Raw genomic sequence first — 21748 nt, 5'->3', positions numbered from 1 at the left:
GGATCTTGGGGATGATGAAGATTATGGAGTACTAGAAGCTAGAAGAACCCTCAGAAGTCATTTAGCTTAACCCATGAGTTTTACAGAAAAGGGAGCTCAGGCTCATAGAAGGATTTCCCCAAAGTCAAAGGGCTAGAAGGTGGCACAGATGCCATAGTAATCCACTCCTAACCTGACTTCCAATCTAGTCACTTCCCACTGAAGCATGTTACACATTTCTAGTCCAACTCCTCACTTTATGGCTGAGTAAACTGAGGCCCAGAAAGGTATGGTCCGAAGTGAGGCCCAAACTCAGGAAGGAGCCCAGATTCCTTGGCCATGGAGCATGCAAAGGCACAAACATGGTTATCTTCCTATGTTTTTTGTTCAGTTGTTTTTCAGTTCTGTTTCAACTTTTCATGAGCCCAGCTGGGATTTTCTTGTCAGAGACACCATAGCGGCTTGCCATTTCCTTCTCCAGCTCGTTTGACAGATGAGGAAACTGAGACAAATGGGTTTAGTGACATGTCCAGGGTCACACCGCTAGTAAGTGTCTGAGGCCAGATTTGAACTTGGAAAGCCTTCCTGACTCCAGGCCTGGTACTCTGGTGCCACCTAGCTGCTCACATCTCCCTCTGAGTGCTAAATTCTGATTCCCTGTGCCTGTGGAGCCCAGGAGGAATGAGGAAAGCATGTGAACTCTGTACCTGAACTTCTAAGAACACCTCACATGGGGGATTCCTGGAGGAGGGGGATAGAGAGAAGGAAGGATGGTACGAAGGAACCAAGCTATACTAGAAGCAGAGAACTATGAATGGACATCCTAGGTAGCCATGTTCCTGCAGGGACTGGAAAAAGAGGTCTCTAAGGAACGCAGGTGCCTGCAGAAAGGGTTTGGAAAAGCGTCTTCCACATTCTTCCACACTCCTCTGTCAGAGCCCTCCAGGGTCTTCTAGACACTCTAGTTTGAGACTGGGAATTAGGATTCCTGCATTCTGATTTCTCCTATTTAAATCCAAGTTCTCCATTTCATTATCCTTGTGCATAAAACATACTCTCTAAAGGAGAGAAACCGAGGGCTGATAGAGAAAGGGGGAACAGTTCCTAAGCAGCACCTGTGAGAGGCATTCTGCTTTGGGCACTTTGAGATTAAGGACTACCCCCTCCCTCCCTCGAAAATCTAATGTGGTAGATTGGTATAGAGGAAAGAACTTAAGAGGATTGGGGTTCAAATTCCAGTCTTGGCTCCCATCATCTAGGTGATTTCGGTCACATCATTGAACCCCTTCCTCGTCAGTAAAATGAGAATGACAAACTCTGAGGTCCCTTCCTGCTCTAAAGCTAGGCTAAGTGATTTAACCTGAACATCAGTTTCCACATCTGTAAACTGGAAAAGAAAAAATAATAATACACAACATCTCTGACAGGGCTGAGAGAGTTCTGTAAACCCTAGTGCCAGGATGGAATGCAATTTTTTCCAAGGCAGGGGGCATTTCATTTTTATCTTTCCAGTGCCCAACACTGTTTAGTATCTATTAGATGGTTAGTTAGTACTTGTTAAGTGATTAACAGCATCCTTATCTGGAGATAGCCTTGTGGTAGATGAAGCTCTCCGGAGACACAAGAAACTCCCAGCAGTCCCATCAATGGGAGCCTTTCTCTTGAGGTGATAGGATTGTGCCTGGACCCTTCCCTCAGGCCCCAGATTCCCCTTTGAGGATTTCTCCTGCATATGAAGTCCTTGGTCAGTCTCATGTTGGAGTCCAAGGGTCCGGATGGAAATCCAAAGCTCTTAGAGCTGTTTCAAGGTGGGGCTCTGCATGTCTTCCCTCTAAGATTTTCTTCCTACTGTTCTCTCCCCCAAGGATGTCAAGGAACTAGAAGGAAACTGTCAACCTAAGGGTACAGATGGAGCAGAAAATGTGGGGAGGAGATTGTGATTGGCAGATGAGTTCCAAGGTCTGGGTGGAGCTCGGGAAAAGGGCTAAGGGGGCAGGAAGCATCTTCAGTATCAATTCTGACAGTTAAGAAGCTGTTTATGGACTAAATGGGGGTGGAGAGGCACAATAAGACTTTACTTCTTCCTTTAGAGTGATGGGAAGGAGGACAAGATGGCAGTGGTAGGGAGATGGGGCCACCAGACCCGACAAATCTTCCCCAGTTGTTGGTTTATTGCAGTTGAGTCCAGGGACCAGTAGGCCAGTTGTTTGGAGGCCAGTAGTTACTGAACATCTGGCGGCAACTGAGGGAAGAATACTGTGAAGTCAGCAGACAGAAGCTAGAATGCAGCTGGTGGTGGGATGGAATCTTGGGAGTCAGAAATACTTATTAAGTGGATAACTAGGTAAGTCATCTTTGGAGAGAGGACTCATAGCACAGGTAAGAGTTGAAATAGATGACCTTGGGAGATCCCTCTACAGGCTCCAAGATCGAAGGCTGAAAGGGATCTCAGAGGCCATCTGCTGTCATCCAACCTCTTCATTCAACAGACAGGAAATGGAAGTCTCAAGGGGGTTGTTTTGTTCAAGGTTACATAACCAAGTAGCCGAATCAGAGTCTGAACCCAGGTCCTCTGACTTCAAAGCTAGTGCTCTCTACACGCTGTTTCCAACTTAATGCTCCTGTCCCTGCTTACCGCATAGCTTTGTTGTGAGGCTCAAATATCATAAAATTGCGGCCCTTATTTCTACTCACCTCACAAGCCTATGTGCTAAAATAATTACATACAACTACTGTTATCACCAAAGCAGGAAGGGGAAGGACAATGTTGCAACCAGTTTATCATAGCCCTCCCCACTAAGCAAACCTACCAGCTCCCCCATCTCTATCTTCCCCTTATTGCCTTCTTCATCCTGAAATCTCCCCACCAGCTATAATCCAAAGTGGTCATGTCCCCAACAATCCAACCCCAAGTCCACTCTGACCCCATGGCAGGACAGGAAGCAGGGGAAGGGACAGGCCTTGGTGTAACAGACAGGGGAGACCTGGCATCAGGAAAACATGAGTCCAAATCCTGCCTCAGACACAAACTAATTGTGGGATCCCTAAGCAAGTCATTGAACCTGCTTCCCCATCTGTAAAACAAGGGGGTTGGAGTGAGTGGCATCTAAAGTTTCTTCCAATTCTAAATCTCTGATCCTGGGCCCCTACTCCCCACATACACAGAGCCCATCTCCTCCTCCCCAAAGACCATGTTAACTTAAATAATCTTTATTTTTTTTCATGCTTTGGAGAGGGACTGGTTTGAAATCTCACATTTCACAGCAATGAAAAACACAGTTCCAGCTTGGCCAGTGACAAAGACACCAACGGGAGTAGACAGCAGAGAAGCCAGAATGGGGGCCTACACAGGGATGCTTCCTCTGCTGCCCAGGGCTCAGGATGAGGCAGGGTCCCTCCTCTCCCCTTCCTTACAGAGGCACAAGAAGTTACAGCTTGAGCTTGTCTGAGTAGGCAGTGAGGATGGAAGCAGCTGTAGTACTGACTTGGGGTGCCAACCTGTTCCTAGAACCTGAGTCAGGTCCTCAGCCTTCCCTTCCTCCCACCCCAGTGCACCCCAATCAGGGATGGGGACAGGAAGGAAGGGACAAGAGCAATCTGAGGAGAAAGCAGCCTGCCCAGCTTAATAACTGGGGAGGCTCCAGCCCTCCTCCACAGCAGCCGCCTGGTCTTTTGACAAGACATCATCACACTTGCCAGGATGTTTAAGCAAGACCATGCTGGTATCCAGGTCCTGGCCAACCTAGGCACCCCTCCAGGCAGTGTCTATGGACACAGGACCAGCAGCATCTGTCCCATATGGCCAAGAAGCTCTAGAAAACCTAGCTGCCCAGCCATGAGATAGACACAGTGCCCCAGAGACAGGGTCCTCCAGAAACATCCATTCTCCCAACAGAATGAGGCGTGGCTGACAGGCTTCTGACACCTTGAAGTGATGGGCAGAAGGAAGGAGCCACCACAAAGGCAGTGCCAGGGCCCAGCCCTGTTGCATTATGACACACATAATTTAGAGTCAAAAAGAAGTCAGGGGCAAGGTCTCTGGGCCCAACGATCAGCAGCACATGGGCCAACAATCCCCTCCTACTACTTGAGGCAGCACAGAGAGAGCGACAAGCAGAGACATGCGGGGACAGTCAAACAGAGAGGGTAGAGAGACAGAGCAGAGAGAGAGGGCAGAGAAAGACGACAGGACAGGGAAAGGCATGTGCAGAAGGTACAGTGAGGCCCCAGGTTGTGTGCCCGGGCTCAGTGAGGCCCCGGGCTCATGGTGAGGCCAGCCTCCTCGGGGATGGGCTCCAGCATCTCACTCTGCACCGCCTGTGTGATGAGGGCCAGCTCCTGGCACAGCGTCTCATGGCGGTAGCCCACACGGATGTCTGGCACGTTGGTGCGGCGGATATCATTGCCCTCAGGCCCCTCTTTGGTGTAATTGGGCCCTAGCCAGTGGCTCTTCACCTGAGGAGGAGAGGCAGAGATGAAGCAGGCAGGGAGGGCTACCAGGCCACTGATTACAGATACAGCCCATGGGAAGGGGAAGGGAGACAAAACAGACCCAAACTCCCCAGGTGCAAGGTCTTCTGAGAGCATCTAATCCTTTTCTCTTGGGGTTAGGCTCTCCCCCCCACCATGTTCCTGGGTCCTTGGGGTCACAAGAGTTGAGGCAGGGACTCCCCAGGCTGGCTCTATTACCTTGTGGGAGAAGCCACTCATGAGGACGCTGTTTCGGGCCAGCTCACACATGTCACAAGAGCTCAACTTCCACACCTGAGTGGCGATGCTGTACTCCTCCATCAGAGGCTCCTGGAAATGCGAAGCCGGGTTAAGAGTCACCCCAGACGCCAGCAGCATAGGAAGGGGCCGGCAGAGGAGCGGGCAGAAGCCAGGACTCCTGGTCTGCATCACCTTCAGGAGGAACCCGCAGGTGCAGGAGGGTGAGGGGGAAGTTCTGCTCTCTCCCAGCAGGGGGCAGCACCAGCCCTCACAACCCAGCTGGTCCATGGGACAGGACAGGGCTCTGACCTTGGTGAAATGAAACTGCAGGGGGTCATCCGTGGAGAGCGAGACCATGAGCCCCCGTGACAGGTACTCGGGCAGTGGGTTTCGGTGGTAGCTGAGGAACAGGCTGTTGTTGCTGAGTGGGGACATGGCAATGCCAATCTGAGCCAAGTAATACAGATACTGCAAGACTGGTGCCTGAGAGAAGAGGGGAGAAGACATCAGGAGCCTCTACCTGCCCCACTACTGCTGGAGTAGAGGGGACAGGAAGCTGAGGTCACTGGCTTAGAAGCAGGACTATAGCACAGGTTGTAGCATCGGGGCTATAGCATAGTCTTGGGTTCAGATTCCACTTCTGAACCCTGTGACTGGGGACGTTACTTCACTGGGCCTCAGTTTCCTCATTTATAAAAATGAAGGAGTTAAACTAGTCTGCAGTACCTTCGAGTTCTGTATCAGTCCAGTCTGTGAGGGCTATAGCTCCTTAAGATATAGTTTTAGAGGATGAGCTGGGGGAAGGTCCAACAGTACTTGCTGGGGGTGTTAGTTGAGGGGTGGTCAGATAAAGGGAAAGACTGAGACAACTAGTAGGGGGAGGAAACTGAGGCTGGTAGGGAATGGATTATGGGAGTGGATCACAATGGGGCAGTCTGAGCCAAGTGTTGGTGGAGGATTTGGCGGGGAGAGGATGGGAATGGGGCACTCACTGTAAGGTATTTGTTGAAAGACGGGAAGCAATGCCGAAGAGGGGTACTGGTTGGGAAGAGTTCAAGGTACTGTTACTGGGAGTTTTGTTGGTTGAGAAAGGTAGGCTAGCGTATTACTGGCTTGTCAGGGGGGTGCTGATGAAGTACAGTGTTTCGGTGATAATAAGGGTGTTGGTCAGAGCAGGGCAGTTCATGCCAAGACTGTTCATTGAAGATGGAGCAAGAGATATTGATTTGTGGTTAGGAGTACTGACTGAGAAAAAAGGTGAGTGGGGGTGATATTGGTTATTATTAGGAATAGGGTAATGGAAGTTGTTGGGTATACTGGTCGAAAAGGATGAGAAAGGGTATTAGAGGCTGGTTGTCTTGTCTGCAATCAGTAAGAACATGGGTTGTTGAGGATTCTTAGAAAAGTTGGGGATGGGGTAGGTAGTAGTTGGGGGTCTTAGTTGTTGCATTTATTGATTGAGAAGGGCGGAGGGGTACCGGTTGGACAAAACGGGATGTAGGCTTCAAATCTGACTGACCTTCCGAAGCAACAGCCCATGAGAGATGTTCTCGGCCAGCATGAAGGCAGACACCAGATGGTGGATGGGACCTGCCTCCCCACAGTGGGGCCGGAGCACAAAGGTATGAAAACCCCGTTGTCTGTGTTGGGTGACAGGATAATATCAGTGTTACAGTCACCTCCCTACCTGGGATCCAGAGCTCCTCGCACCTAAAAAGCCCAGGAACATCCCTCCCTCCCCCCGCCACCATGGGAAAACAGCTTCAAGATTAAACCATGGGCCTTTGGAGTATAAGGGGCAGGGGTACCAGGGACAAAGAAGGGGAAGGCCACAGAAGGATTCCATGGGTGAAGCCTATGAGGAAGCAGAGAAGGTGGAGCTTAAGGGGAGAAGAGAACCCAGTTTAGGATAAAAACACACAAGTCCTGGCCATGGAACAAAATATGAGTTGGTGGTCTCCAGTTATGGGATTTGTAAAAAGTATCTTAGAGCAGTAGAAAAAGTACAGTGATTGAAGACCTGAGCTCTTCATCACTAACTGGTCTTGTGACCTGGAAGAAATCAAAGCTTCACCTTCCTAAAAACACCTCAGAATCAAGGAAGACATGCTTGTAAACTATAAAGCATCATCTATCTATCTATACACATGGGAAACAGAATTATGAGGTTGGAGAGGACCCGCACTCCCACCTCACCACCACCACCACTTCCACCTCACCTTCGCAGGTGGTTGAGCACCGCCATGTTGGCATAAGTATAGTACAGGTAGTAGGAGTAGGGAGGGTTGTCCTCCTCCACCCAGGCCTCAGGAAGGGGGCTTTCCAGATTGAACACGTGGTTCTCAGGCTTGGATTCGTCATCCACACTGTCAAAGCCATCCACCTGGGGATAGAGAAGGAGAAGGAGAGTCAGACTTCCCCCCAGGACCCCAATGGCCTCTCCCACAGATGTGCAAACACTCACATGCTCCAAAAAGAGATGCAGCTCTGGATGGCTGGCGGGGTGCACCGTGGCCTCAAACAGCGGCAGGAAAATGTTCTCCAACATCTCCTGGAAGTTGGCCAGCTGGCCTTTGGTGCGGTAGACATCACTGCATGGAATGGAGGGGAGGGGAACATGTCAGAGAGGAGGGCAACTTACTGAAGGGAGATTTAGGACTTTTAAGCCACGAGGTAGTACAGGCCAAAAGCCCAACACAGCTGTGGATGGCAGATCCGTGAACCAGGTGCTTGCAGCTGGCCAGGGAACATCCCTCCCCTGGAAGAAGGACAAGCAGCTCATATCCCAAGCAGTGGCCACAGGGCTGCCCCAGAACAGTCATTCGTGTTCCCTGGAGGAGAAGCTGGGGCCTGGGAATGGACAGAGGCTTCTCGGAGGAATGGAACCCAGCCACCTTGAAGCATCTCCTTCCTCCTCATTCAGGGGGGTCACTCACAAAAGCCGGGGCACCTGCACCAGCCAGCGCACATTGGGTGAATGCACACGATGTCCCACGGCCCAGCGTGCCAGCTTGTCCCATTCGTCCCGAGAGCGCCCGTACACGGAGAGACGCAGCTCTGCATTCTGGTACTTACTCTCCTCCAAGTCTGACATCACCTCCTGGGGGAGACACAGAGACACTGCCCAGTAACATCTGGATAAACTACCGAACTTGGACTCAAGAAGATTCGAGTTCAAATCCTGCCTCAGACACTCACTAGCTGGGTAAACCTGGGCAAATATAGTAACAAAAACAACAATAATAAATGACAATGATAACACAGTTAGCATTATGCGGCCCTTTAAGACTGGCAAAACTTTGTACTTTTAAGTATTATTTGATCCTCACAGCACCTTGGGAGGTAGATGCTATTTCTTATCCCCACTGTACAGATGAGAAAACTAGGTCCAGGGTCACACAGCTCGTATGAGCCGACTCCAGGCCTGGCGTTCTATCCACTGTGCCACCTAGCTGCCTCAGCCTCTCTCAGCCTCAGTTTCCTCATCTGTAAAATAGGCACCATGATAATGAAAGCATCTCCCTCCCAAGGTCGATCGATGCCCGATAAGACTTGTGAAGCACTCTGCGCCCCTCGCCGTCGGCTGTTCTGATCACAAATGACACCCCTACCTTGATGATGTGGGCAAAGTACTTCCCCGACACCCTGTTGTCTGTTTTGATGAAGATCTCACGAAGGACGGACTCCCCAATGGGGTTATACTTGGCGTTGAACTTGTCAAACCGATGGAAGGTGTTCCGGTCCTAGGAGCCAGGCCAGGCCAAGAGAGATCTCAGAGAGCCTCTCTGCCCAGACGCCCCACCCCTTCTCACCCCAGGCCACAGATGCCAGGGCCTCAGCCAGGCCCAGACCCCACTCCCTCTGCCCCGGGACCTACAGCATGCACATCAAGCGTGTCCACACTCAGGTCATAGGCTGTAAGGTTCATGCTCTGGAAGACCTCCCGAAGTGTCTGCTCCCGGCCCTGCTCCACGTGCACAATCTCCTCCAAGTGTCGCTTCATTGCCCTCTTGATAAAGCGAAGGAGATGCTTCTGGTTCATACAGGACGAGGCGTGGATGTGTGTGTCCACCTGGCAGCACCAGAGGGGGCACAGAGGGGTCACTGAGTGATAAGGGGGGGTGGAACTGGGGCTCAAAGGGAAGGATCTGTCCTGGTGGACCCCAGGAGGACAAAATCCTCCTCAGGATGGGACAGGACAGTGTCAGGGAGGAGAAGTGGAGAAGTGGAGAAAGATCTCCCTGTGCTACACATGCACTTTGTGGAGAAGGATCTGTGGGAGGTGCGCCAGACAGGGATGGATTTGGGAAAAAGGGAGAGGAGAGAGCAGAGGAGAGGGGAGAAGAGGAGAGAGACAAGTAAGGGACAGAGAGGAAAAGATAGAAGGAGAGACAGAGAGAGGAAAAAAAGGAGAGGAGAGATAGGAGAGAAAGGGAGGGAGGGAAAGAGAGGAGGGAAAGGTAAAGAGACAAGAAGGGAAGAGGAGAAACAGAAAAGAGGAAGAAAGATGGATAAAAAATGGGAGGGAAGGGAGAGACAAAAAGGAAGAAAGGGAAAGGAGGAAAGAGAGAGAAAGGGAGAGCAGAGAAAGAGTGAGACAGTAAAAGAGGAAGAAAGGAGAGAGAAAGAGAAGGGGCCTTGTCAGGCACGGTCAATGAGTTCATCAGATTGGTTGAGCTACTTTTTGCTCCTTCTTTTAATTCTTTTAACAAGGGAAGGATTGTTGGGAGGTAAGAGGAGAGAGAGATATTTAGAAATCAAGGTGCTATGAAAACGAAAATCAATAAAAATAAGGAAATGTGGTTTTTTTTTTAAGAAAGGAGAGGGCAGGACGGTGGGGGAACTGACCTTCCGAATGTTGTAGAAGTCTCGATGTGGGACCTTCTTCTGGGCGGCCAGCTCCTTCATCTCATTGAGCAGCACGTGCATCTGGAACTTGGAGCTCAGGTACTGCAGTCGACGGTAGCAGAAGGATTTTCTGGGAAATGGTAAGGGAGACAAGGTCGGCCAGGAGGAGGGCATGGGTGATGAGGCGACTGATGCGCCGGCAGGCAGCCTGGGCAGCAGGAGCCAGGGCAGAGTGGCATGCCTCAGGGCTCCAGCCTGGGCCCCAAGGGAGAGTGGCAGGAGTTCTGGGGGCTTACATGGGACCGTTGATGATGAGTGCCATTAGCACGTTGACATCAGCTACAAACTCCTGGAGGTCGGGGTATGGCAGCTCCAGCTCTGTGTTCCTGCAGGGAGCCTGGGCTGAGGAGAGGGAGCCAACTCCAATGGCCTCCCTCTCTCTGTCTCAGCTCAGCCCACCTGCCCCTCATGGGAACCCTTCTCCTTGGAGCCCCCACCCTATGCATTTCTCCTAGGCCCCTCTCCCCTAGCACAATTTGCCACAGATTATCCCCTCCTCTTCCTCCCTCCCTCCTTCCTTCCCACTTACTGTCCCTCAGGACCCCTTTTCAGGTAGACATGGACGACTCCTCGAACCATGCAGAGGCCAAAGCCCAAGTCTCCTGGCATGGCAGCAGGCTCACAGTGATCATAAGGGTGCTGCTCCAGCACCGGGGGATGGACTGGGGCATCTGGTATGTGAATGAGTGGGGAAGGACACAGGGTCAGGACCATGGATATTTTACCAGCTTTGCCTCCTTCTTCTCCCAAAGAAGGGTCCAAAGAAGGAGTCACAGAGTTTTCTCTCAACCCCAGACCTGGAGCAGCTAAAGGAGCCTGGGGCCACCACAACAAGACCACTGAAGAATGGCAGCCTCCACCCCTGCCCACCCCTATCTTTCAAAGGCTAGCTTTGCACATGGTTCTGCCCAACCCTAAGGCATTCCCCATCTGGAGGCCCCAGAAACCCGTGCAGATGTGAACAGGGCTTGAACAGGTAAAAGGAACAGAAGTGAGGGGGGTCTGGAGGCAGAATGGACACAAGGCTTGTGATAATGCAGGTGGGGGGGAGGAGGAAGAGGGGAAGAGGGATGCACAGAATGCATTCCCAGGATTGGGATGGGGAGTCCTGGGGGCCCCTCTTCCGGAAACAGGAACAAAAGGGAAACAAAAGAGGATGTCACACCAGCAGACACAGGGGTCTCTGGGCCCTGATCAAAGGCCCTGGTCTCCAGGGGTTTCTCAGCTAGCTGCTGCAGGAACCGTCTCGTGGTGGGGCAGAAACTCTGAAGGCCCAGGGCCATGTACTTCTCCCGGATGAACAGCGCCCGTACCACACTCTTAGCTGCATCTAGCAGGTCAGTGAATGGTACCTGGGGACAAGGGACAGAGGCAGTGAAGAAGGGCTCATTCTTGCACATCCCATCTACATAACCTCTGTGGATGCTCTGCCCCCTCCCTCCCCTCACTCTAGGACTTGCTCCTGCTTATGCCATGAAGAGGCAGCTTCAGAGTTCCCAGATGACTGAGCTCAGAGTGATCCTGGAACCCTGGAGACATAATCCCCTGGCCCTGAATGCGGCCTCCCCAGGCCCAGGCCCTATGGCTCCTCCACCAGTCCAGGTCACACTCACCCCACACTTCTCCTCCCCAGAGATGGAGACCCTCTGAAACTCCCGTTCCAGATACCCATCTCGCTCCCTGGGTCCACGGTCACCCTGAGCTTCACTCTGCTCCTTGAACAACCTGGAGAGAGAAAGAGCCCTAGGACATGAAGGGAGGAGAAGGGAGGAGGTCCCAGGGGGCAAGAATAGGGGCTTATCCCACTCTCACTCCTTGTCAAACCTTTGTGTTTGCAAAGCAGGAAAGAGGTGGCAGGGGACAGGCTTGTAATGATGCATCCTCCAGGGGAGGTTGAGCCTGGTGTTTTCCTGAGCTGAACTAGGACTAAAGCTGATCAGAAGTCTGTATTAAATCTAGCAATACACTGAGTCCCTGGGAGAAGAGGGGCCACCAGGCAGCCCCAGGATGGGCAAACTAGCCCAGGTCAGAGAATGAATGAGTCCAAGCTCCCAGGTCAATCAGAGATGGCAGCAGACCTAGCCATGGCACTTTTAGTCTATGTGAGATAGGGAAACTCAGTCTCCAAAACAAAAATGGTGACTGGATTGGGGGGATGGTGGGGAGCAGGTTATCTTCTTCCTTCTCCCTCTCCCCCCATCATCACTCACTGTAGATCTGCATCACTGTCTGTCTTCAGAAAGTCTTGCTTGGCCCTAAGCAGAATGTCCGGTTCTAACCTGGAGGGAGAAGAGGTCAGGTGGCTGACAATGGCCTGAAGGCTTGGAGGCAGGAAGAAATAGCATGAATTGGGGAAAGGAAGGCCTAGGAGCACCTACTGGGCCCCACATAATAATACTCTGTTTGGGGAGCAAGAGGCTCACAAGAGTAGCGGGGCCGACAGAGATGAGAGTGGAGGGGAATAGAATAAGCCTCATCCCTCCTCCTGCATTATTAGCCAAACAGGGAAGGGAGGATAAGACAAAAGGAAGAAATCCCATAACTTTGAAGGCACAATTAAGGCTTCACTTAAAAGAAAAAGGTCAGCTAAGGCCTGTAGCACAGGTTTCTCTATACTCGGAGTCTCTCCTCCTGGGTCAGCGAGCTGATCACAGGCTTGGCTCTAGGAGGGTTGTGCCTAGGGGTGTGGCAGAGAGTGGGGAAGGGGCTCACTTGACATCCTGGCTGATCTGCCGCTCCAGCCGCTGGCGCCGCTCCTCCAGCTGCTCGATGGGGCTCTCCTCTGGGAATTCATATGGGGCACTCCGAAGCTCACTCTCTGCCAAGGAGCGGCTAAACAGTTCCTGGTGAGAGACAGAAGATGTGGCAGAAGCATCCTCTGAAGATATGATACCATGGGCACACTCTGCCCATCCCCAGCAGCAGGGAAGCCCCCAGCACACTCCTCCCTGCCCGGGCTATGTTTGGAAGGTATGGGTGAGGACCAAGATGGAAAGGGCTGGGAAGCAATACGCAGGCAGTCATGTGTCAGGACAAGAAGAAGGGGGGCAGCCAAGGGAGGTGGACCAAAGGGCATGGGGAGGGTACCTCAGCAATCTCCTTGCATTTGCCATCCATGGAGGTGCGCAGGTCGAGTGGGAAGTGCTTGAGGCAGGGGGGAGGGCCCGGCAGGGAGCGGGCGGATTGCAGAGGGGGTCCCCCCAGCCCGCCCCGAGCCTCTGCAGAGACAGAGACAGTGACTGGGATCAGCAACAAATAGGAATGGAGTAGGGTGGGAGCCCCCAGGTACTCATTCCTCCCCCACTTCCCAATTTCTGGCTGATTCCCCCTGTTGTGAGCCTGGGACTCACACCTGTGGAGGATCAGTGGGGTGGCTGCAGGTGGGACTGGAAGCTGAAGGAAGGGTGGGAGCCAAGTGCCTGAGATCAAAGGAGAAGGCATGTTCTAGAGTGACCTAGACTTGGAGCAAAGACCCCCAGCCCCTGACCCAATGCAAAGGAAGATGGGCTCTGGCTGCCGAGCAAAGAACTTCAAGAACGATGAAGTCTTCTCTTGACCCCTTACCCTATCCCAGGCTTTCCACCACTGATAACTAAATGGTGAAATCACACAGCAGGGACTCAAACACCACCAGTTTTGATGCGGGAGGCCAAGCTGCTGCAGTTTGGGAGGGCTTTAGCATCCTCCTCTCCCCACAACCCTAGTTTTCAGAAAGCCTCAGGGGGGCCCAAGGCTCCATTCTGGACCCACAGCCCAGATCCCTAACATTTAAGAGATCCTGACTGTGGCGGGGGAGGGGAGCAGAGAAGCCAATATCACTGGCTGGCAGACTAGAAGGGGAAACCACAGTTTGGCTCCCCATGCAGGGCACAGCCCACAAGGGGCAGGGCCAGGGAGGAGCGGGAACTTCACTGTGTCCCCCGAGGCTCGTCCTTTCCCCCAGGACCCTGGAGCTGCCAAGAGACTGCTTGGCCCCACCCCACAGTTGGCTGCCCCTCAAGCAGCAGCCACCAAGATCAGGCTACGCCATGCTGAGGCCCAGGTTGGAGGGCTCGTCAAAAGACCTGGGGAAGGGGCAAGAAGCTGCTCTCAGGTTAAACACTGCCAAGGAGGGACTGGCACCCAGGAGGTTTGGCAATCTGGGGCAGACATCTGGCTCCCCACCCTAAGCTGCCAGGAGCCCCTAACCTACCTCATCTCCAGGGCCCACCATCTCCCTCCCTCCCAACATCCAGATGTCCAAGAACAAGTATAAATCAGGCCCAAACTCTGGCTCAGTGCTTCTCTGCCCCCCCCCCCCAACACACACACACACACACACACACACACACACACACACACACACACACACTAGTCCTGAGAAAGGCTAGGGGGCACTGCCCAGAGGAGTTCTGCAGAGGCCAGCGTCCCAGCCTAGCCCCAGGTGAGACCCAGACCAGGGAGCTCAGGGCCCTCTCCCCAGGGTCCTCAGAGTTCTAATGCCTGGCCCCTCTCTAACCAGGAGAAGCCCCCCAGCCTGCCTCAGTCCCCTCAGGACCAGGACAGAGCAATGCCTGCCCCAAGTCTACTGCCTGGCCAGGGCTCTTCCCCAGGCACACCACCCTCCCAATCCACTCCCCTACCTGCAGAGATCTGGCAGCCCCAAGCCAGGCCTCTGCCAGTAGCTGTGCCCCTCACTGGAGCCGCTGCCCGCCCGCCCGCCCGTGTAAGGCTGCAGTCAGTCCCCGAGGACAGCTCTGGAGCCGGCACGGACCATACCAAGTGCAGCTGCAGACGGGGGTGAGGTGGGGGTGGGGGGGTGGGAGGGAAGAAAGCTGGGGTGTCTGGGCAGGGGCAGCTGTGGGGGGGCCAGGAGTTCATCAAAAGACTTCTGGCTCCACTTACAGGGAGAGTTGGGGCACTGGGAAGAGAGGCGGGGGAGGTGGGCAGGCAAGGGACATCCCAAAGCTGGACCTGGGCCTTAACCCCTGGACTACCAAAGCAGAGGCCAGAACAGGACATCCAAAAGAAGAGTGGGACCATTTGGTTATAAGTGAGAAGGGGCTATGAAAACTGGCTGCCCCTCTGGGGTTGGTGGGTCGGCACACCCTCCTGAATGGGTGAGCAAGGCCCTGGCACGCCAGGGGCCAACCTCCCTCAGGAATCTGGTTGGGGAGATGAGACAGAGGAGACCGTCACCTGCCCGAGCACAACAGCCCACCCCACCACTCCTTCTATTGTTAGAAGCCCAAAGCTTACACAGCTGCTTCTCTGGCTCCCTGCAGGGAAGGCCCCAGCTAGAGTATCCATGAGAGTCACAGACAGAGACAGAGAGACATAGAGAGGAAGAGAAAGAAAAAGAGAAAAAGAAGGAAAATAGAAAGTAGAGAGGGAGAAAAAAAGAGAGAAGAGAAAGGAAAGGAGAGAGGGGATAGAGAAGGGAGAAAAAAGTGAGAGAAAAAGAGCAAGAAAGAAAGGGAAAATAGAAAGAGGGAAAATAAAGAGAAAGGAAGGGGGGAGAAAAGAATAAAAAGTGAGGAGAGGGCAAAGAAGGAAAGGAGAGAGAGAAAAAGAGGAGACAGGAGGGAGAAAGAGAAACAGACAGAGAAAAGAGGAGGGGGAGAGAGAAAGGAGAGAAAGAAAAAGAGAAGAGAAGAGGGAAAGGGAGGGAAGAGGAATGGAAAGGAGAAAGAAGATAGAGAAGGGAGGGAGACAGAAAGAAAGGAGAGAGAGAAGAAAGGAGGGACAGAAAAAAAAGAGGGGAGAGAGACAGACAGACCTACCTAGAATTGAAGACGGAGCAGGTAACGGTGACAAGGAATCTCCAGGACTCCCAACTCTTCTCCTCTAAAGGCAGCTCCCTGCTGCCCATTCTGCCATCCATCCCATACACCCCCTAGACCACCTCCCACCCCCACCCCAGCACTGAGAGCCAAGAGACCTGGCTTCCAGTTCAGGCTCGATGCTTACTTAACAGGCGGGTCAGATCATTTAACCTCTCTGGGCCTCACATTCATTTGCTCTCCCTAACTCACCGAGCTACAGGGAGGAAGCCTTGAAACCTTCTCAAAACACAAGCTATTAGCATTCTCCATCCACAGGAGGAGGTTCACAACAATGGGTGAAAATTGCAAAGCACCAACTCAGGTTCCACTGAGGAGTAAAGTCCCAGCGATTAGCTTTGTGCTGTGGGCCTTTAAGCAAAGTCTACATGGCCACCTGTCGAACATATTATGTTGAAAAAAGGAGCTGGCCCTCGGAAGGAGGTTCCTCTGCCCAGCGTTACATGAGTCTACCTCCCCCCCAGAACCCTGAGATGAAAGGGGGTCATTCTGAGGCCACCTCTCCAGGGACACCAGGACCATAGTCTTGCTGAAGACAGAGGAAGAAGCTGCGGGATTCCTGATGCCTTCTGGCCTGTGCCTCGAGCCCAGAGAGGGACCAGGGCAGACATCAAGGCTGCCTGGAAATTCATGGAGGCACCATTCATGCAGGGAACCTGGTTCCCTGCTTCTACTAAGATGCATCAGAAAAGTACTGCCTTCACTATCCTTTTGAACTAGAAAAGGGAGGTTGGCAGTGAAGAGGATGGAAGAGAGGCCACTTGGTCTAGTGCAAAGAATGCTAGTCTTGGGGATTAAGGGAAAGTGGATTCAAATCCTACCTCACACTACAAACGTGTGACCCAAAGCAAATCAATTTATCTCTCAGACTAGGTTTTCTCATTGTACCTATTGCAGTGTTCTTGTGAGACAAGTGCTTTGGAATTCTCAAAGCATCACAAAAGTTGTTGCTGTCCTCTGAATGATGTGGGGTACCCTTGGACCCCAAGTCTACAGGATCTTCTCTTGCCCAGGGCAGCTCTGGAGCAAGAAAGGTCAGCTCCAGGCTATGGGGTCAGAGGCCCACCTTGACCATCACCTTTATTCGCATCTTGGGATGTCTGTGGGATTCCCAGCACCCCAGGGCAGGCTGGATAACCTCCCCAAAATATGGTGCGCTACCAGGTCACAGGACAGTCCCTAGGGGTCCAAACAGTCCACTGTCCCATACAGAAGCCGGACGAGTCAGGCTGGCTGAATGTGATCGTTAGACAAGGTAACTGCTTCTCTTCTCTCAAAGTAAAATAATTTTGTTTTGGAAGATGCTGGAGGAAAGAATAGCTTGCCTCACCCATCAGCCCAGTAGATGGTAACCAGCTTGGTAGCCCAGAAAGTTACTCGTACCTCAGAGTACCTTCTTCAGAGTTAGTGAGGTGAGTCAGTGGATAGAACACAGGACCCGGAGTCAGAAGAACCGAGTTCAATTCTAGCCTCAGAGACTCACTAGCTAGTGTGACCTTGGGCAAGTCATGAGCCTTTGCCTGCTTCAGTTTTCCTGGACAACAGGAGGATTAAATAACACCATCTCTGTAAAGCACTTAGCCGTGGTTGGTTTCTCTCCTGCTGATCTGGGACGGCGGCAGGGACTTCAAGGGCCTCATCTTACAGACTTACTTGGGCACCCACAGCTAATCTGTCCTGAAGCCAGATTTCCATTCAGGCCCTTCCGTCTCCAAGCCCTACACTCCATCCAGGACTCCATGAAGTCGCTCTATGACTCACAGAATCACGTAATCTCAAGAGTGGGAAGACTAAATGTCATCCAGCCTAACCTGTCTTTGAACAAGAATTACCTCTGAAGCCATCTGAACAAGTGTCTGCCAGAACCTCAAGGCGGTCAGGTGGCACAGTAGGTAGGGAGCTGGGCCTGGAGGCGGGAACGCTCCAGTTCAAATCCGACCTCTGAGACTTACTAGCTATGTGACCCTGGGCAAATCACTTAGCCTGCCTCCATTTCCCCATCCGTAAAGTGGGGGTGATAATAGCAACTGTTGTGGGTATAAAACAGCTTATTTGTAAAGCACTATAAATGGTAACTACTAATGAATGCAAATTGGCAATCTGAGAGTCTACGTGAGCTATTGAAGTTTCTTCCCCAGGGTGAAAAAAAAAAATAAGGAGAAGAGATTGTATAGAATACAAGCTGTACCACAGGCAAACAGCAACCCTGGCCTTCTGGGACACCCAGCTGTCTCCAGAAATCCTGGCCCCTATCCTGAGAGTTTGCTATTAATTAGGCAACCCTGCCTATTTAAACCTCACAGGCAGCCTCTTCTCTCCACTGAGAAATTAAGTCAGATAAAATCTGGTTGGATCTGAAACCAAGCCACTGCAAAAGACTTCCTTGGACACACCTCTTGACCCAGCAAGATGGAGCCCCCAACAGCCGTCTGCCCTTCAGGTCGGTTTCCTGACCAGGCCTCTTCCCAAGGCTTTGTACTTCTTACCAACTCAGCAAGCTGACAGGTCTATACCTGAGTTTCCCAAAGATATCAGGGTGGGGAAAAAGCTGTACCCTACTACCACACAGAGTTGGCACAAACCTAGTGACCTGTGGGGGCTCAAACATAGGCAGCATCCCCTCCTGGCTGAGCAGATGTAAGCCCCCCACCCCAGGGAGCCAGATAACCCCAATGGTGGTGCAGTCCTGAGCATCCCTAGAGGTAGGTCATTCCTGGCAGAGGATCCCTGAGGGTCAGCGCATCCACGGCAAGGACATCAATCTGAGCATTCCTGCTGGGCCTCAACACCTCAAAGCACCCTTTGGGGTGCAGGGCCCTCAGTCAACACCATGATGACCATCAATTATATGGACCAGGACATTCCTGAAGATAGTACATTCAACCATGGGATAAGAGCAAGCAGCTCTTTGTTGGGGACAGGGGGATCCTCAGCAAACTTGTGAATATAAGTAAACGTATCCACTATATGCAGCAATGTGGGCACCAAAGTGGGAGGCCAGCCAGGAACCTCTCGGCAATGCCACAGACACAGGAATCCCTTGGTCACCTTCCCTGAATGGTGCAATGTGCCTGCCGGGGCAGGAACAGGAACAAGAGAAGATAGAAAAAGGCTGTCTGCTGAAAGCCAGCATGCTCACATGTACACACATGTATGTTCACACATGTATGTTCACAGACTCAGGGGAACCCTCAGGGGTGACTGATCCCACCCTCACATACAGGAACATTCTTCCAGGGTCACAGGCAGATGTTCCAAGGGTCATCAAGCCCATGAGCACAGAGACATCGTTACAGGCACGCCCCGAGACAGAACAGTTAAAAACAGATGGACATGCAACCAACACATCCTCCTCCAGTCCCCTTGGAATCCAGAATGGAAGCTGGGGGACACAGGGGTTCACGGAAAGGTAGGCTATGAGGAAGAAAAAGCACAAGGGCCTCACCACCTCCCAGTGTGGCAAGCCCTTGCAGCTCAAATACACGGGCACATCCCATTCATTCACACACTCCACGCTGTTTGGGACACTTCCACAACCAGACAGATGCACGTGTGTACACGCACAAATCCCAGGATGTTCTTCCTACACGTAAATACCGGTGCAAAGAAAGGTTCCTCGGCAGGACAGGGTTCAGAACCAAACACAGCACCAGCAAACAAAAAAGTCCCTCTCCCTTCTCCAGGGATAGCTCTCTAAAGGCCTCCCACTGTCCCGGAACCACCTTGGCCCCCACCCTCATCACCCCCTCGCCACTGGGCACTGGGAATGCCCCCTGTGGGGTGGGCCAGCCGCGTATCTGGCCAGGAGCCGGGGGCTGGCCTGGGGGCCCCAGACTCACCTGGGGCATTGGCTACCTGCAGACTGGCCCGCTTCTTAAAGGGGTATTTGGCCTTGGGCTTCCCTGGTGACGCCGGGGAGGATGCCATGGCTGTGGCCTCGGCTGGCAGACGGGACCCGGCTCCGCCACATCCAAGCCCTTCCTCCGCCCCGCCTCTCCTCTCCTCCGCCCGCCCCCGACGGGGAGTGACTGAGGCAGGAAGCTAAGCCCAGCCCGGCCCGGCGGCGGAAGAGGCCCAGGCCAGGATTTCTACGGTTGCCAAGGCAACCCGAGAGCGCCCTGCCAGCGCGCCCCCCTCCCTCCCAGACCCAAGCCCCTGGGATGGCGCAACTGACGTCTAGCCGGGGGAGGAAAAGGAGAGGAGGGAGGCTGGGGGGGGAGCTGGGGAAGCCAGGGCCATCCGGAGCCCCCCGACCTCGGCCACGTGCTTAGAACTCGGTCCCTTCGCCGCAGTCGGGTCGGATCCGCGGATCTTCCCCGGCGAGGCTGGGCCGGTTCTCACTGCGGGTAACCAGAGGGCCGATGCCTGGCCACGTGGGCACAAGTCCGTCCGGAGCTGGGCCCTTCCTTGGGTGGGTGGGTTTCACTTTCATTTTGTTTTCCTTGGGGGTGGGGGAGGAGGATTCTGGGACATCTGCCCCGTCGGGGAAGGACCGGGGGCGGGGGGCACCTCATGCAGCTCGGTTTCCCGGAGGAGGGGAGGCGGCCTGGGCTGAGTGCCCCTCGGTGCTTCGGGCCCGGAGCCCCCCACCACCGCCTCCTTCACTAGTCCGGCTCCTCCCCGCCCGGACCTGGAGCTCACCACGTGGGGGAAGGGGACGCCCCCTCCCCCGGCCCTGGGAACCGAGCCAGCCCCCTCCTCCCGAGGCTGCGGCTGCACGAACCTCACAACCCGGTGTCGGGGAACTCTGGGTTCTTAAAAAATGTTGGTAACGATATTTCAAAAATTAAATTTAATAAAAATTACCCCCAAAATTATTTCCTTTGAGATGCTTTGTGTTTGTTAGTCCCGTAAGACCGCGAGCTTCCTGGGTCGCCCTTCCACGATGGAGGGGGGCCCGGGGTCCCACCTAAGCGCGGAGGCGGGATGCGAGCGCGGCGGCCCCAAGCTCACCCCCGCCCCCTCCCCCCCGGAGGGCAGAGGCAGGAGGCAGGGGCGGCGGGAGGCAGGGGCAGGACCCAACCGGGCTAACCCCGGGCCCACGCGCCGGCCCCGCCGTTACCACACTCACCTGCTGCCATGCCGGCGGGGAAGGCGGGAGGAGGAGCTGCCCGGGGGTCGGGGCCCACAGCGGGGGATCGCGGGGGCGGGCGGAGCACGTGCTGCCCGCGGAGCTGGGGACCTGGGCCTACCCCGGAACTGGCCGAGAACCGGACTTTTCCCTCCGCCGCCCGCGGACTCCGACCCGGGCTGGGGGCGGGGCAGAAGCGGAGAACCGCCAAAAACAAAAACGAAAAAGCCCCAAAGCTGCCCCGGCTCCGGCCCCCGCCCCAGCCCGCCTCCCTCTGGACTAGGGTCACGTGGGCTGCTCTCGGACCCGGAGCGGGCGGGGCCGGCTCTCGGGGGATACTCTCGGGAGTCCGTCCCCAGCCTCAGTGAAAGGAGGGGGAGGACCGATGATGTGCCGAGCCACGTCCGGCTGCAAGCGCGGGCCGGGCACCCCCCGCCAGAGGCCCGGAGGCCCGGAGGCCCGCGCTCCCGAGCCGGGCCTTCCCTAGACACGCCCAGGTCCGGCCGCCCGCGAGGATGAGCGGAGCCGCCCCCCGGGGAGCAGAAGCCCCCAGCACGCCCCCTTTGCGGCTGGGGAAGGGTCCGGGGCAGAGGCTGGTGCCAGTTTTGCCAGTCCTGCCGCCACCCCAGCCGTCTTGTCAGCGCAGACTTCCGGGCCCTGGGCGGGGTCAGGTAGAAGTCCCACGGTCTTCCAGGGAAAGGACTCGGGTGTGAGTGCGGGTGGGAGCGGACTGTTCTCTTCTTTCTCCTCTTTGTGGAGAATACGGCAGTATGTCTGATAGGGTGGTACACATGTACAGCCTACACCAGGTTGCTTGCCATCTTGGGGAAGGGAGGGGGGGAGAGGGAGAAAAAACTTGCCACTCAAAATCTTGTAAAGTGAATTGTTTTTTGGGAGGGGGAAGTCAAGGCAGTCGGAGTTAAGGGACTTGCCCAAGGTCACACAGCTATGAAAACTATCTTTACATGTAAGGAAAAAATAAAATACTATTGGGGGAAAATAAATAAAGGGTTTTTTTTAAGTAAAAAGGTCATTTGTCCAAGATGCTGCAGGGAGGATTCAGATGAAGTGATTATCAGACTTCTAAATAAACCACACAGATGAGCGCATAGTGGCTGTTTGTCCTTCTGTTTTGGAGAGGTGATACCTTGACCTGTGTGTGAACTGGATAGAGAGCAGGCAGAGTTAAACCAAGTCCTCAGCCTTACTCCAGTGGTAGGACAAAAGTCAAGAAGACTGGTAACGTGGCTGACCCTGG

The 21748-nt window shown here is 53.8% G+C and overlaps 1 protein-coding gene across 4 annotated transcripts; it reads right to left on the bottom strand.

The window, feature by feature from the left end:
• Positions 1 to 3173: 3173 nt before the first annotated feature.
• Positions 3174 to 20991, bottom strand: AMPD2 (adenosine monophosphate deaminase 2). Of its 4 annotated transcripts, none has more exons than XR_011974779.1 (18): positions 12685 to 12815; positions 12310 to 12440; positions 11808 to 11876; positions 11211 to 11322; positions 10763 to 10949; positions 10127 to 10268; positions 9834 to 9923; positions 9538 to 9667; positions 8567 to 8761; positions 8301 to 8432; positions 7626 to 7789; positions 7154 to 7280; positions 6909 to 7072; positions 6209 to 6329; positions 5682 to 5727; positions 4999 to 5172; positions 4669 to 4779; positions 3174 to 4434 (listed from the first exon to the last, which is right to left on the bottom strand). XR_011974779.1 is itself a non-coding variant. In XM_072644251.1 (18 exons), the coding sequence occupies exons 1-18, from the start codon at positions 20498 to 20500 to the stop codon at positions 4225 to 4227; spliced, it is 2400 nt and encodes a 799-aa protein (XP_072500352.1). In that variant the 5' UTR covers positions 20501 to 20991; the 3' UTR covers positions 3174 to 4224. The 4 variants fall into 4 exon arrangements, 3 of the variants coding, with proteins under 3 accessions (XP_072500352.1, XP_072500351.1, XP_072500353.1); XM_072644251.1 differs by lacking the exon at positions 5682 to 5727 and adding an exon at positions 20491 to 20991; XM_072644250.1 differs by lacking the exon at positions 5682 to 5727 and adding an exon at positions 19259 to 20447.
• Positions 20992 to 21748: the final 757 nt, after the last annotated feature.

Source organism: Notamacropus eugenii, chromosome 2 (genome assembly GCF_028372415.1).
Source record: "Notamacropus eugenii isolate mMacEug1 chromosome 2, mMacEug1.pri_v2, whole genome shotgun sequence".
NCBI classification, from domain to species: domain Eukaryota; kingdom Metazoa; phylum Chordata; class Mammalia; order Diprotodontia; family Macropodidae; genus Notamacropus; species Notamacropus eugenii.
This window is presented reverse-complemented; position numbering and strand designations above follow the sequence as displayed.

Excerpts from the sequence above, each read along its gene's own strand:
- AMPD2 (XM_072644250.1), bottom strand. The coding sequence starts at position 19,346 with ATGGCATCCTCCCCGGCGTCACCAGGGAAGCCCAAGGCCAAATACCCC. Across the intron at positions 10,950-11,210 it reads CTGGGGAGGAGAAGTGTGGG|GTACCATTCACTGACCTGCT; the intron begins GTGAGTGTGACC and ends CCTTGTCCCCAG. Across the intron at positions 7,790-8,300 it reads ACTTTGCCCACATCATCAAG|GAGGTGATGTCAGACTTGGA; the intron begins GTAGGGGTGTCA and ends TGTCTCCCCCAG.